This window comes from Oncorhynchus mykiss, chromosome 21 (genome assembly GCF_013265735.2).
Source record: "Oncorhynchus mykiss isolate Arlee chromosome 21, USDA_OmykA_1.1, whole genome shotgun sequence".
Taxonomy (NCBI): domain Eukaryota; kingdom Metazoa; phylum Chordata; class Actinopteri; order Salmoniformes; family Salmonidae; genus Oncorhynchus; species Oncorhynchus mykiss.
This window is the reverse complement of record NC_048585.1, coordinates 581156-595000: the sequence shown is the minus strand read 5'-3', so window position 1 is coordinate 595000 and position 13845 is coordinate 581156. Positions and strand designations below refer to the sequence as shown.

At 40.4% G+C, this 13845-nt stretch overlaps 1 protein-coding gene and 1 long non-coding RNA gene across 2 annotated transcripts in view; both read left to right on the top strand.

Annotated features, from left to right (window-relative positions):
• The window catches only part of cacna2d4a (calcium channel, voltage-dependent, alpha 2/delta subunit 4a), a 199640-nt gene extending 190374 nt beyond the window's left edge, over nucleotides 1-9266 (top strand). The window contains exons 29-34 of the mRNA XM_036958447.1: nucleotides 200-255; nucleotides 466-483; nucleotides 1775-1895; nucleotides 4355-4470; nucleotides 8859-8941; nucleotides 9086-9266. Of these exons, the coding sequence (XP_036814342.1) occupies nucleotides 200-255; nucleotides 466-483; nucleotides 1775-1895; nucleotides 4355-4470; nucleotides 8859-8941; nucleotides 9086-9202 (511 nt within the window). The 3' untranslated portion in view covers nucleotides 9203-9266. The remainder of the gene's footprint in view (nucleotides 1-199; nucleotides 256-465; nucleotides 484-1774; nucleotides 1896-4354; nucleotides 4471-8858; nucleotides 8942-9085) is intronic.
• Nucleotides 9267-11983: 2717 nt separating this feature from the next.
• On the top strand, nucleotides 11984-13627 carry LOC118942823. Its single transcript, XR_005038452.1, has 2 exons — nucleotides 11984-12791; nucleotides 12954-13627. It is a non-coding gene; the product is annotated as an uncharacterized LOC118942823 (long non-coding RNA).
• The last annotated feature ends 218 nt before the right edge of the window (nucleotides 13628-13845 follow it).

The following is a 13845-nucleotide window of genomic DNA, read 5'->3' as shown; positions in this document are numbered from 1 at the left end:
TCTCTCTCTCCTTCACTCCTTCTCTCCCTCTCTCATTCTCTCCATCACTCCCTCTATCCCTCTCTCCACTCCTTCTCTCCCTCTATCTCATCACTCCTTCTCCCTCTCTCCACTCCTTCTCCCTCTATCCACTCCTTCTCTCCCTCTCTCTCGCGTTCTCTTTCACTCATCTTCTTTCTTTCTCCTTCCCTCTCTGTAGGTTTTTACTGGAGTTCAACATCTGTGGTCTCTGGCACTCTGACCGCTTTGCTGAAGGTAACACAGTCCAGTAAAGAGCATTCATTCCTATTCATCTCATTCAGCTTCCGTGTGTTGTGTTGCACTGTTTGGCTTCAATGTCCCAATCTGTGTCTCTCATGTTGTCTCCTGTCCTGACCACACTTACCCATGTCTCTATCACCATCATCAATATCATCCTCATCATCACCTGTCAATCATTCTCACCACCTCATTCCTCCCACCCAGCCAAGCCTGGCTTCAAAGGTACAGATTAAACCTATTGGGTGGGTGGGTGGGTGTGTGTGGGGGGGGGTGTGTGTGTGTGTGTGGGTCGGGGTGGAGGTGTGTGTGTGTGTGTGTGTGTGTGTGTGTGTGTGTGTGTGTGTGTGTGTGTGTGTGTGTGTGTGTGTGTGTGTGTGTGTGTATGTGTGTGTGTGTGTGTGTGTGTGTGTGTGTGTGTGTGTGTGTGTGTGTGCGCGCGCGTGTGTGTGTGTGTGTGGCAACAGACGATCAGAGGATGTACTGTATCTATCTCATCTATATAATCTATTTAAAGTTGATCAGGGTCAGATAAATTCACAGTAATGACAGCTAGTAAATAATTCAAGAGTCTGACATCTTGAAAGTGTATCCTTGTCCACAGTCATTAAGATGTCCACCTCCATGAGTTGGTATGCTGTTATGACAGCTGTAATATACACAGACTCTATCATCACTTATTAGAACAATCTATCTGTTATAAACTCTGTTCCAGTCCCATGCAGTGACAACTGCCTGGTATCTCTGCATGGAAATACACTGTGGTCTGGTCCAAAACACGGCCCAGTCCTTTCTCTTAGCTCCTAGTCCTTTCCCTTAGCTCCTAGTCCTTTCCCTTAGCTCCTAGTCCTTTCTCTTAGCTCCTAGTCCTTTCCCTTAGCTCCTAGTCCTTTCCCATTTCTCCTAGTCCATTCCCTTAGCTCCTAGTCCTTTCCCTTAGCTCCTAGTCCTTTCCCTTAGCTCCTAGTCCCTTCCCTTGGCTCCTAGTCCTTTCCCTTAGCTCCTAGTCCTTTTCCTTAGCTCCTAGTCCTTTCCCTTAGCTCCTAGTCCTTTCCCTTAGCTCCTAGTCCTTTCCCTTAGCTCCTAGTCCTTCAGTGTTTGCCATTGTGAACGAACCAACAAGGTGTATGGGCTGGATGGAGTTCGGAGAAGGGGTTAAGGGTTGCTTGCGACTCATGTGGGGCTCCCGAGTGGCTCAGTGGTCTAAGACACTGCATCTTAGTGCAAGAAGTGTCACTGTAGTCTCTGGTTCGAATCCAGGCTGTATCACATCCGGCCGTGATTCTCATGCACAATTGGCCCAGCGTCGTCCAGGTTTGGCCCGGTTTGGCCCGGGGTGGGCCGTCGTTGTAAATAATAATTTGTTCTTAACTGACTTGTCTAGTTAAATAAAGGTTACATTTTTTTACATAATGATGTCCGTCATACAATGTCCTATCCCATAAGGAGGTGTGTGATTGGCTCTCCATCACTCACGTTAGTGTGAGTGATGGTGATTGGTTGTCACTGTCCTCAGCGTCGGCCCAGAAGAAGAAGGGAGACATCCTGCAGCCGTGTGACACTGAGTACCCCAGCTTTGTCTACGAGCCCTCCATCAAGGAGACCAACAGCCTCATTAAGTGTGGACGCTGTCAGAAGTAAGAACACACACACGGCCATGCACACACACACACACTTTTTCTGTCATTTTAAAAAAAGTTAACAACATCATTTATATAAATGACAAAAGCATGAAAATATATTTTATATAAGCAAGACAATCATACAAATTCCAGAAGCTACAGCTATAGCTTCTTTATATAAATCCCACAGCTTGAGTCACACAGTCTCAGTCCTCTGAAATCTCTCTTAGAGTAAATCACTTCCTGATTATTTTTTTTCTGAGATTATCTTCTGTCTCTGCGTATCAGCTCTTTATCTCTCCACCTCCATGTATCTGTCATCCCATCCATACCCATGACTCCTGTCTCTTCTGACAGGCAGCCACTAGTCTGAAGATGAGGGAGGGAGGGAGGGAGAGGGGTAGAGAGAGAGAGGGGTAGAGAGAGAGGGGTAGAGAGAGAGAGAGAGAGAGAGAGAGAGAGAGGGGTAGAGAGAGAGAGAGAGAGAGAGAGAGAGAGAGAGAGAGAGAGAGAGAGAGATGTTTCTGTTGAGGGGTTTAGCAAAGGTCATCTCAATTTCATCTAAATGGGGAACAGCGGTTTGAGGTGTTCCAGCGCCCCCATCTGGTGGAAATGGGATATAACAAAAATAATGAGTGTCTAATGAAAGGGGAAGGGGGATTCCTAGTCAAGTTGTAAAAAAAACAAAAAAAAACACTCTTCACATCATGGAATGACATTGTAGTGAGATGTGTGTGAATCAAAATGAATATACACTGTATATACTATCGTACACAAACTCTATGTTTATCCAGAGATTACACATTCATTTAGGATCTTAGATTAATCCATAGATTAAAGTCCCGACCAGACAATAGAATGGTGGAAGTGTGTATCCGTTCATACCACTAAAACTGTTCAATGAACACTAGGTGTTTCATCGTGTTTGTTTGTAATATAGTGTGTGTTACAGTTACTAGATACCTGTCCAAAATTGTAATCAATAATGACATTTCTGGATTACACAAACTCAGTCATGTAATCTGATTACTTTTGGATTACTGTCCCTTTAAGAGGAATTACAAGAAGACCAAAAGGATCCATCAAATGCATTTGGTGTGTCGTCATAGTGGTCTCTGATTGGTGGTCATCATTTGGTGTGTCATCATAGTGGTCTCTGATTGGTGGTCATCATTTGGTGTGTCATCACAGTGGTCTCTGATTGGTGGTCATCATTTAGTGTGTCATCATAGTGGTCTCTGATTGGTGGTTATCATTCGGTGTGTCATCATAGTGGTCTCTGACTGGTGGTCATCATTTGGTGTGTCATCATAGTGGTCTCTGATTGGTGGTCTGTCTGTCTGTCTGTCTGTCTGTCTGTCTGTCTGTCTGTCTGTTACCTCTCTCTCTCTTTACCTCTCTCTCTCTCTGTCGCTCTACCTCTCTCTCAATTCAATTCAATTCAATTCAAGGGCTTTATTGGCATGGGAAACATGTGTTAACATTGCCAAAGCAAGTGAGGTAGATAATATATTAAGTGAATATATAAAGTGAAATAAACAATAAAAATTAACAGTAAACATTACACATACAGAAGTTTCAAAACAATAAAGACATTACAAATGTCATATTATATATATATATACAGTGTTTTAACAATGTACAAATAGTTGAAGTACACAAGGGAAAATAAATAAGCATAAATATGGGTTGTATTTACAATGGTGTTTGTTCTTCACTGGTTGCCCTTTTCTTGTGGCAACAGGTCACACATCTTGCTGCTGTGATGTCACACTGTGGAATTTCACACAGTAGATATGGGAGTTTATCAAAATTAGATTTGTTTTCGAATTCTTTGTGGATCTGTATAATCTGAGGGAAATATGTATCTCTAATATGGTCATTCGTTAGACAGGAGGTTAGGAAGTCTAGCTCAGTTTTCACCTCATTTTATGGGCAGTGTGCACATAGCCTGTCTTCTCTTGAGAGCCATGTCTGCCTATGGCGGCCTTTCTCAATAGCAAGGCTATGCTCACTAAGTCTGTACATAGTCAAAGCTTTCCTTAAGTTTGGGTCAGTCACAGTGGTCAGGTATTCTGCCACTGTGTACTCTCTGTTTAGGGCCAAATAGCATTCTAGTTTGCTCTGTTTTTTTGTTAATTCTTTCCAATGTGTCAAGTAATTATCTTTTTGTTTTCTCATTATTTGGTTGGGTCTAATTGTGCTGTTGTCCTGGGGCTCTGTGGGGTGTGTTTGTGTTTGTGAACAGATCCCCAGGACCTCTCTCTCTCTCTACCTCTCTCTCTCTCTCTCTCTTGTTCTCTCTCTACCCCTCTCTCTATCGCTCTCTCTCTCTCTCTCTCTCTCTCTCTCTCTCTCTCTCTCTCTACCCCTCTCTCTCTCTGCCTCTCTCTCTACCTCTCTCTCTCTCTCTCTCTCTCTCTCTATCTCTGTGTCTGTGTCTTAACTGTTCTGTGTGTGTGTGTGTGTTCCAGGATGTTTGTAACCCAGGCTGTCCCTGACAGTAACCTGCTGATGTTGGTGGTACAGGCAGACTGTGACTGTTCCCGTCAGTACCCCGCTATCACCATGGAACCCAAGGAAGTGAAATATATCCTTTAACATGAAGAGCTATCTTACTGGTTCACTCTCTCTGACACAGACAGTGATTGATATAATTATAATGGTGTTGTGGAAATGGGATTTGATATCTATGAATAAGCAGTTCATTAGTCATGTATCAGACAAATCACTTCTCTTATTATATTTATTTCAGACATCGTTCATTTCAACCAGTTATGAATTGCTGTTTTACGCTGTGGGGAGCAGTATCTTCCTAAACTCTCCTCATAGATGACCTGCAGGCTCATAGCCGAGCATTCAGATGTTGAAATAGCAGGTGTTGGAGGGAGGGAGGGAGGGAGGGAGGGAGGGAGGGAGGGAGGGAGGGAGGGAGGGAGGGAGGGAGGGAGGGAGGGAGGGAGGGAGGGAGGGAAGGAAGGAAGAAGAGAGAGGGAGAGAAGAAGAGAGAGGGAGAGAAGAAGATGGAGGGAGAGAAGAAGAGAGGGAGAGAGAGGACAAGAGAGCGAGGACAGGAGAGTGAGAGAGTGAGAGAGTGAGAGAGTGAGAGAGAGAGAGAGAGAGAGAGAGAGAGAGAGAGAGAGAGAGAGAGAGAACAGGGTCTATATTGGTTATGTAGATCATAATGAGAGTAGAGTCTTATCACTCTGACAGAGTCCAGCTGTAGTAAAGCATTAAGCCAGTCATACACTCAGACATCCTTCATGAACAACACACACCATAATGGGCTGTGTGAGCTGCATCATCAGCCAATCTGTCAGTAGGGGTGTCAGGGTCTCATACCCAGACAGGGCTGCTCTCATGTGGTTGACCCTGCACACACACACACACACTGCATATAGAATTACGCCAGATATGACAGACTGACCCTATCCCCCTGGCATATAGACTATTTAAGCAATAACGACCTAGGGGGTGTGGTATATGACCAATATATCACTGCTAAGGGCTGTTCTTAGCACAATGCAATGCCATATACCACAAACCCACGAGGTGCCTTATCGTGATTATAAACTGGTTACCAGTGTAATTAAAGCAGTAACAAAACATGTTTTGTCATACACGTTATATACGGCCTGATACACCACGGCTGTCAGCCAATCAGAATTCAGGGCTCGAACCACCCAGTTTATAATGCAGAAGATACACTTGTTGTTGTTGTTTAGTGTGTTGGTATTGTATCATAGATACTCCTTGTTGTTGTTGTTGTTTGTGTGTTGGTATTGTAGCATAAATACTCCTTGTTGTTGTTTAGTGTGTTGGTATTGTATCATAGATACTCCTTGTTGTTGTTTAGTGTGTTGGTATTGTAACATAGATACTCCTTGTTGTTGTTTAGCGTGTTGGTATTGTATCATAGATACTCCTTGTTGTTGTTGTTGTTTAGTGTGTTGGTATTGTATCATAGATACTCCTTGTTGTTGTTTAGCGTGTTGGTATTGTATCATAAATACTCCTTGTTGTTGTTTAGTGTGTTGGCATTGTAACATAGATACTCCTTGTTGTTGTTTAGCGTGTTGGTATTGTATCATAAATACTCCTTGTTGTTGTTGTTTAGTGTGTTGGTATTGTATCATAAATACTCCTTGTTGTTGTTGTTTAGTGTGTTGGTATTGTATCATAAATACTCCTTGTTGTTGTTGTTTTGTACTCGATGTTGTTGTTTTGTGTGTTGGTATTGTAGAATAGATACTCCTTGTTGTTGTTTAGCGTGTTGGTATTGTATCATAGATACTCCTTGTTGTTGTTTTGTGTGTTGGTATTGTATCATAGATACTCCTTGTTGTTGTTTTGTGTGTTGGTATTGTATCATAGATACTCCTTGTTGTTGTTTAGCGTGTTGGTATTGTATCATAAATACTCCTTGTTGTTGTTGTTTAGTGTGTTGGTATTGTATCATAAATACTCCTTGTTGTTGTTGTTTAGTGTGTTGGTATTGTATCATAAATACTCCTTGTTGTTGTTGTTTTGTACTCGATGTTGTTGTTTTGTGTGTTGGTATTGTAACATAGATACTCCTTGTTGTTGTTGTTGTTTGTGTGTTGGTATTGTATCATAGATACTCCTTGTTGTTGTTGTTGTTTGTGTGTTGGTATTGTATCATAGATACTCCTTGTTGTTGTTTAGTGTGTTGGTATTGTATCATAGATACTCCTTGTTGTTGTTTAGTGTGTTGGTATTGTAACATAGATACTCCTTGTTGTTGTTGTTGTTTGTGTGTTGGTATTGTATCATAGATACTCCTTGTTGTTGTTGTTGTTGTTTTGTACTCCTTGTTGTTGTTGTTTTGTACTCGATGTTGTTGTTTTGTGTGTTGGTATTGTATCATAGATACTCCTTGTTGTTGTTTAGTGTGTTGGTATTGTAACATAGATACTCCTTGTTGTTGTTGTTGTTTGTGTGTTGGTATTGTAGCATAGATACTCCTTGTTGTTGTTGTTGTTTAGTGTGTTGGTATTGTAACATAGATACTCCTTGTTGTTGTTGTTGTTTGTGTGTTGGTATTGTAACATAGATACTCCTTGTTGTTGTTGTTGTTTAGTGTGTTGGTATTGTAACATAGATACTCCTTGTTGTTGTTGTTGTTTGTGTGTTGGTATTGTATCATAGATACTCCTTGTTGTTGTTTTGTGTGTTGGTATTGTAGCATAGATACTCCTTGTTGTTGTTGTTGTTTAGTGTGTTGGTATTGTATCATAGATACTCCTTGTTGTTGTTGTTTAGTGTGTTGGTATTGTATCATAGATACTCCTTGTTGTTGTTACGTGTGTTGGCATTGTAACATAGATACTCCTTGTTGTTTAGTGTGTTGGTATTGTATCATAGATACTCCTTGTTGTTGTTGTTTAGCGTGTTGGTATTGTATCATAGATACTCCTTGTTGTTGTTGTTGTTTAGTGTGTTGGTATTGTATCATAGATACTCCTTGTTGTTGTTGTTTAGTGTGTTGGTATTGTATCATAGATACTCCTTGTTGTTGTTACGTGTGTTGGCATTGTAACATAGATACTCCTTGTTGTTTTGTGTGTTGGTATTGTATCATGGGGCGGCAGGGTAGCCTAGTGGTTAGAGCGTTGGACTAGTAACCGGAAGGTTGCGAGTTCAAACCCCCGAGCTGACAAGGTACAAATCTGTCGTTCTGCCCCTGAACAGGCAGTTAACCCACTGTTCCCAGGCCGTCATTGAAAATAAGAATGTGTTCTTAACTGACTTGCCTGGTTAAATAAAGGTAAAATAAATAAAATAAAATCATAGATACTCCTTGTTGTTGTTGTTGTTTTGTGTGTTGGTATTGTATCATAGATACTCCTTGTTGTTGTTACGTGTGTTGGCATTGTAACATAGATACTCCTTGTTGTTTAGTGTGTTGGTATTGTATCATAGATACTCCTTGTTGTTGTTACGTGTGTTGGCATTGTAACATAGATACTCCTTGTTGTTTAGTGTGTTGGTATTGTATCATAGATACTCCTTGTTGTTGTTGTTTAGTGTGTTGGTATTGTATCATAGATACTCCTTGTTGTTGTTGTTTAGTGTGTTGGTATTGTATCATAGATACTCCTTGTTGTTGTTTAGTGTGTTGGTATTGTATCATAGATACTCCTTGTTGTTGTTTAGCGTGTTGGTATTGTATCATAGATACTCCTTGTTGTTGTTTAGTGTGTTGGTATTGTATCATAGATACTCCTTGTTGTTGTTTAGCGTGTTGGTATTGTATCATAGATACTCCTTGTTGTTGTTGTTGTTTAGTGTGTTGGTATTGTATCATAGATACTCCTTGTTGTTGTTTAGCGTGTTGGTATTGTATCATAGATACTCCTTGTTGTTGTTTAGTGTGTTGGTATTGTATCATAGATACTCCTTGTTGTTGTTTAGCGTGTTGGTATTGTAGCATAAATACTCCTTGTTGTTGTTGTTTTGTACTCCTTGTTGTTGTTGTTTTGTACTCCTTGTTGTTGTTGTTTAGTGTGTTGGCATTGTAACATAGATACTCGTTGTTGTTGTTTAGTGTGTTGGTATTGTATCATAGATACTCCTTGTTGTTGTTTAGTGTGTTGGTATTGTATCATAGATACTCCTTGTTGTTGTTGTTTTGTACTCCTTGTTGTTGTTGTTTTGTACTCCTTGTTGTTGTTGTTTAGTGTGTTGGCATTGTAACATAGATACTCCTTGTTGTTGTTTAGTGTGTTGGTATTGTATCATAGATACTCCTTGTTGTTGTTGTTTTGTGTGTTGGTATTGTATCATAGATACTCCTTGTTGTTGTTTAGTGTGTTGGCATTGTAACATAGATACTCCTTGTTGTTGTTTAGTGTGTTGGTATTGTAACATAGATACTCCTTGTTGTTGTTTAGTGTATTGGTATGGTAACGTAGATACTCTTTGTTACGTGTGTTGGTGCCCTTGACCTCTGTGTACATAACGCCTCAGTAAAGTGTGACAGGATGAAATCTCAGAAGGTCCGTAGGAGACCCGAGTCCTGCCACGCCTATCACCCTCAGGTCAGCACCCCGTATTGGTCCACTGCTTCCCAATAACCTCACTTCAAGTGGATGGATTGACATCAGAAGAGAACATGTGTTGTACTATTCTCATAGCTCCTTTAATTTCAAACTGGCTGTAACTGTGTTAACGATTGATTTCAGGAAAACGCCAAGGAGTGTGGAGGAGCATCGCAGATCTACCTGTCTGTTTCTCTCTTCCTCACCTGTCTCACTGCCTCGTTCACCTGTCTCAAGGCCTCCACGCTGGTCTTCCGATGACAGACAGACAGCTACCTAGCATAAACCCCGCCCCCTCTGGAAATCTCTCTAGAATGTTCCAGAATGCCTGATCTTAGCATGCTTGCTACTGCTTGCGTTATCTTTATCAATCAATATGACTATATGATTTAAGTTATGATATTGATCATTTTGGCTGATGGACTGAGAGGAATAAGCTGTTGACTGACACCATGTTTGATGACTTTACAATCACAGAGAGCTGTTGACTGACACCATGTTTGATGACTTTACAATCACAGAGAGCTGTTGACTGACTCCATGTTTGATGACTTTACAACCACAGAGAGCTGTTGACTGACTCCATGTTTGATGACTTTACAATCACAGAGAGCTGTTGACTGACTCCATGTTTGATGACTTTACAAACACAGAGAGCTGTTGACTGACTCCATGTTTGATGACTTTACAATCACAGAGAGCTGTTGACTGACTCCATGTTTGATGACTTTACAAACACAGAGAGCTGTTGACTTCAGATGTTTGATGACTTTACAATCACAGAGAGCTGTTGACTGACTTCATGTTTAATGACTTTACAATCACAGAGAGCTGTTGACTGACTCCATGTTTGATGTCTTTACAATCACAGAGAGCTGTTGACTTCAGATGTTTGATGTCTTTACAATCAGAGAGATGTTGACTGACTCCATATTTGATGTCTTTACAATCACAGAGAGCTGTTGACTTCAGATGTTTGATGTCTTTACAATCAGAGAGAGCTGTTGACTGACTTCATGTTTGATGACTTTACAATCAGAGAGATGTTGACTGACTCCATATTTGATGTCTTTACAATCACAGAGAGCTGTTGACTTCAGATGTTTGATGTCTTTACAATCAGAGAGATGTTGACTGACTCCATATTTGATGTCTTTACAATCACAGAGAGCTGTTGACTTCAGATGTTTGATGTCTTTACAATCACAGAGAGCTGTTGACTTCAGATGTTTGATGTCTTTACAATCAGAGAGCTGTTGACTGACTCCATGTTTGATGTCTTTACAATCACAGAGAGCTGTTGACTTCAGATGTTTGATGTCTTTAGAATCAGAGAGCTGTTGACTGACTTCATGTTTGATGACTTTACAATCACAGAGAGCTGTTGACTGACTCCATGTCTGATGACTTTACAATCACAGAGAGCTGTTGACTGACTTCATGTTTAATGACTTTACAATCACAGAGAGCTGTTGACTGACTCCATGTTTGATGTCTTTACAATCACAGAGAGCTGTTGACTGACTCCATGTCTGATGACTTTACAATCACAGAGAGCTGTTGACTGACTTCATGTTTAATGACTTTACAATCACAGAGAGCTGTTGACTGACTCCATGTTTGATGTCTTTACAATCACAGAGAGCTGTTGACTGACTCCATGTTTGATGTCTTTACAATCACAGAGAGATGTTGACTGACTCCATGTTTGATGTCTTTACAATCACAGAGAGCTGTTGACTTCAGATGTTTGATGACTTTACAATCACAGAGAGCTGTTGACTGACTCCATGTTTGATGACTTTCAATCACAGAGAGCTGTTGACTGACTCCATGTCTGATGACTTTACAATCACAGAGAGCTGTTGACTGACTTCATGTTTAATGACTTTACAATCACAGAGAGCTGTTGACTGACTCCATGTCTGATGACTTTACAATCACAGAGAGCTGTTGACTTCAGATGTTTGATGACTTTACAATCACAGAGAGCTGTTGACTGACTCCATGTTTGATGACTTTACAATCACAGAGAGATGTTGACTGACTTCATGTTTAATGACTTTACAATCACAGAGAGCTGTTGACTGACTCCATGTTTGATGACTTTACAACCACAGAGAGCTGTTGACTGACTCCATGTTTGATGACTTTACAATCACAGAGAGCTGTTGACTGACTCCATGTTTGATGACTTTACAATCACAGAGAGCTGTTGACTGACTCCATGCTTGATGTCTTTACAATCACAGAGAGCTGTTGACTTCAGATGTTTGATGTCTTTACAATCAGAGAGATGTTGACTGACTCCATATTTGATGTCTTTACAATCACAGAGAGCTGTTGACTTCAGATATTTGATGTCTTTACAATCACAGAGAGCTGTTGACTTCAGATGTTTGATGTCTTTACAATCAGAGAGCTGTTGACTGACTCCATGTTTGATGTCTTTACAATCACAGAGAGCTGTTGACTTCAGATGTTTGATGTCTTTAGAATCAGAGAGCTGTTGACTGACTTCATGTTTGATGACTTTACAATCACAGAGAGCTGTTGACTGACTCCATGTCTGATGACTTTACAATCACAGAGAGCTGTTGACTGACTTCATGTTTAATGACTTTACAATCACAGAGAGCTGTTGACTGACTCCATGTTTGATGTCTTTACAATCACAGAGAGCTGTTGACTGACTCCATGTCTGATGACTTTACAATCACAGAGAGCTGTTGACTGACTTCATGTTTAATGACTTTACAATCACAGAGAGCTGTTGACTGACTCCATGTTTGATGTCTTTACAATCACAGAGAGCTGTTGACTGACTCCATGTTTGATGTCTTTACAATCACAGAGAGCTGTTGACTGACTCCATGTTTGATGTCTTTACAATCACAGAGAGCTGTTGACTGACTCCATGTTTGATGTCTTTACAATCACAGAGAGCTGTTGACTGACTCCATGTTTGATGTCTTTACAATCACAGAGAGCTGTTGACTGACTCCATGTTTGATGACTACAATCACAGAGAGCTGTTGACTGACTCCATGTTTGATGTCTTTACAATCACAGAGAGCTGTTGACTGACTCCAGGTTTAATGACTTTACAATCACAGAGAGCTGTTGACTGACTCCATGTTTGATGTCTTTCAACCACCAAAGTTGTTCTTCTTTGGACAACCGTTCTAAAACCATGAAAGGGCTTTTTGGTTTCTTCTTCTTCAGTGTCTGATAAGAGAACATTCTAGTGTTTCTATGCAAAAGGAAACATGCTTTATTTGACCGTGGAAAGATCCAGTATCTCCAATATTATTCCAAAGGACTTGACTTTACAATAAGACCATGGAAGACTATCAGTCTGTGGATGATGTGTTTTATAAATGGTTTTGATAAATAATACTCTGGATTCATGCATGTGTTGTCTGTTTACCTTAAGCCATGAAATGGAGGAAGAACCTTGAATAAGGCAGAGGCATCTTTGAACAGTGATACAATTCAGATAGTAGAATCAGTGACCCCTGCTGGTTGGAATATGACATTGCAGGATGGTGATGAATAAACTGGAGGCTGGCTGGCTGGCTGAAGGATGGATGAACACAATGGACTCAACTTCCACATTGTTCTGTTCATAAGTCATCAGTCTTTGGTCTACGCACCACAAACACATCAAGTATCTACTATTAAATGTGGGCTGGGTTTTCACTGTTGGAAATGGATGGACTGCTTCAGGAAAAACCTTCAAGTCACATATCATATATGCAATCTAAGACTTACTAAACCAGTTGACTTAGTTGGCTTACTGCAAAACAAGAACCATTACTGACCACCTACTTCTGTGTTGGACTATTAGGTGGAACAGCCATTCTGTTAGAAGGAACAACGTTACAATGTGATGGACTACTAGGTGGAACAGTCATTCTGTTAGAAGGAACAACGTTACAATGTGATGGACTACTAGGTGGAACAGCCATTCTGTTAGAAGGAACAACGTTACAATGTGATGGACTACTAGGTGGAACAGTCATTCTGTTAGAAGGAACAACGTTACAATGTGTTGATATCAGGATCTCCAAGGTGTCTTTCATCTGAGTTTTACTGTTTGACTCCAAAGACTCTTATGATGGTTTATAGCTTTCAGCTAAATTCATGCATTAAATTATTATATTTTTCATGGCATAATCTGTTCTTTCTAATTCAAATGACTTGAATGAAATGATTATAAAATGCATCATTGAGAATAATAGGGTGGGATACTACTAGTATTGCTGCTGGACATTAAACACTACTGTCATATTTTCTAAGTGGTGTTTTTTATCAGTCTGTCCCTTTCACTTTGACAGTGATGCTCTAATGATGTCATATCATCATGTGGTAACTGTCCTCATGATGCAGTATTGTTGATAAAAGATGCTGTTGCCCATGTGTATGTATGTAATGTGATTGACATGTCCTGAGTCCTGTGTGTCTCCTGTGTGTCTGGCTTGGCTTGTGTCCCACATGGTACCCTTTAACCCTATGTAGTGCACTACTTTTGACCAGGGCCCATAGGGAATAGGGAACCATTTGGAACACCGACTGAGAGTCTAGGAGGCAATATGATTCTCACAGCACAGTTTGATTGACATGTAGGATAATCTGCAATGGATCAATAATAATACAATGAATAAACCTCCCCTTTATTTTAAAGCTGTTCTCAGTTTTGATGGTTGAATTTTATCCATGTAATTTATCCTGTCCGTTATGACATGTTATTTACCCTGTATCATCGTCTAATTAACATATTCATCAGTGTCTCTAATCAAAACTCACTCAAAACACTCAAAGATTGTATTTTCTTCAGGGGTTTGTTTTTATTTCTGTAACGCTTCAGGGAAGGGTAAAGGTGTAACGATGTACACTGAGAG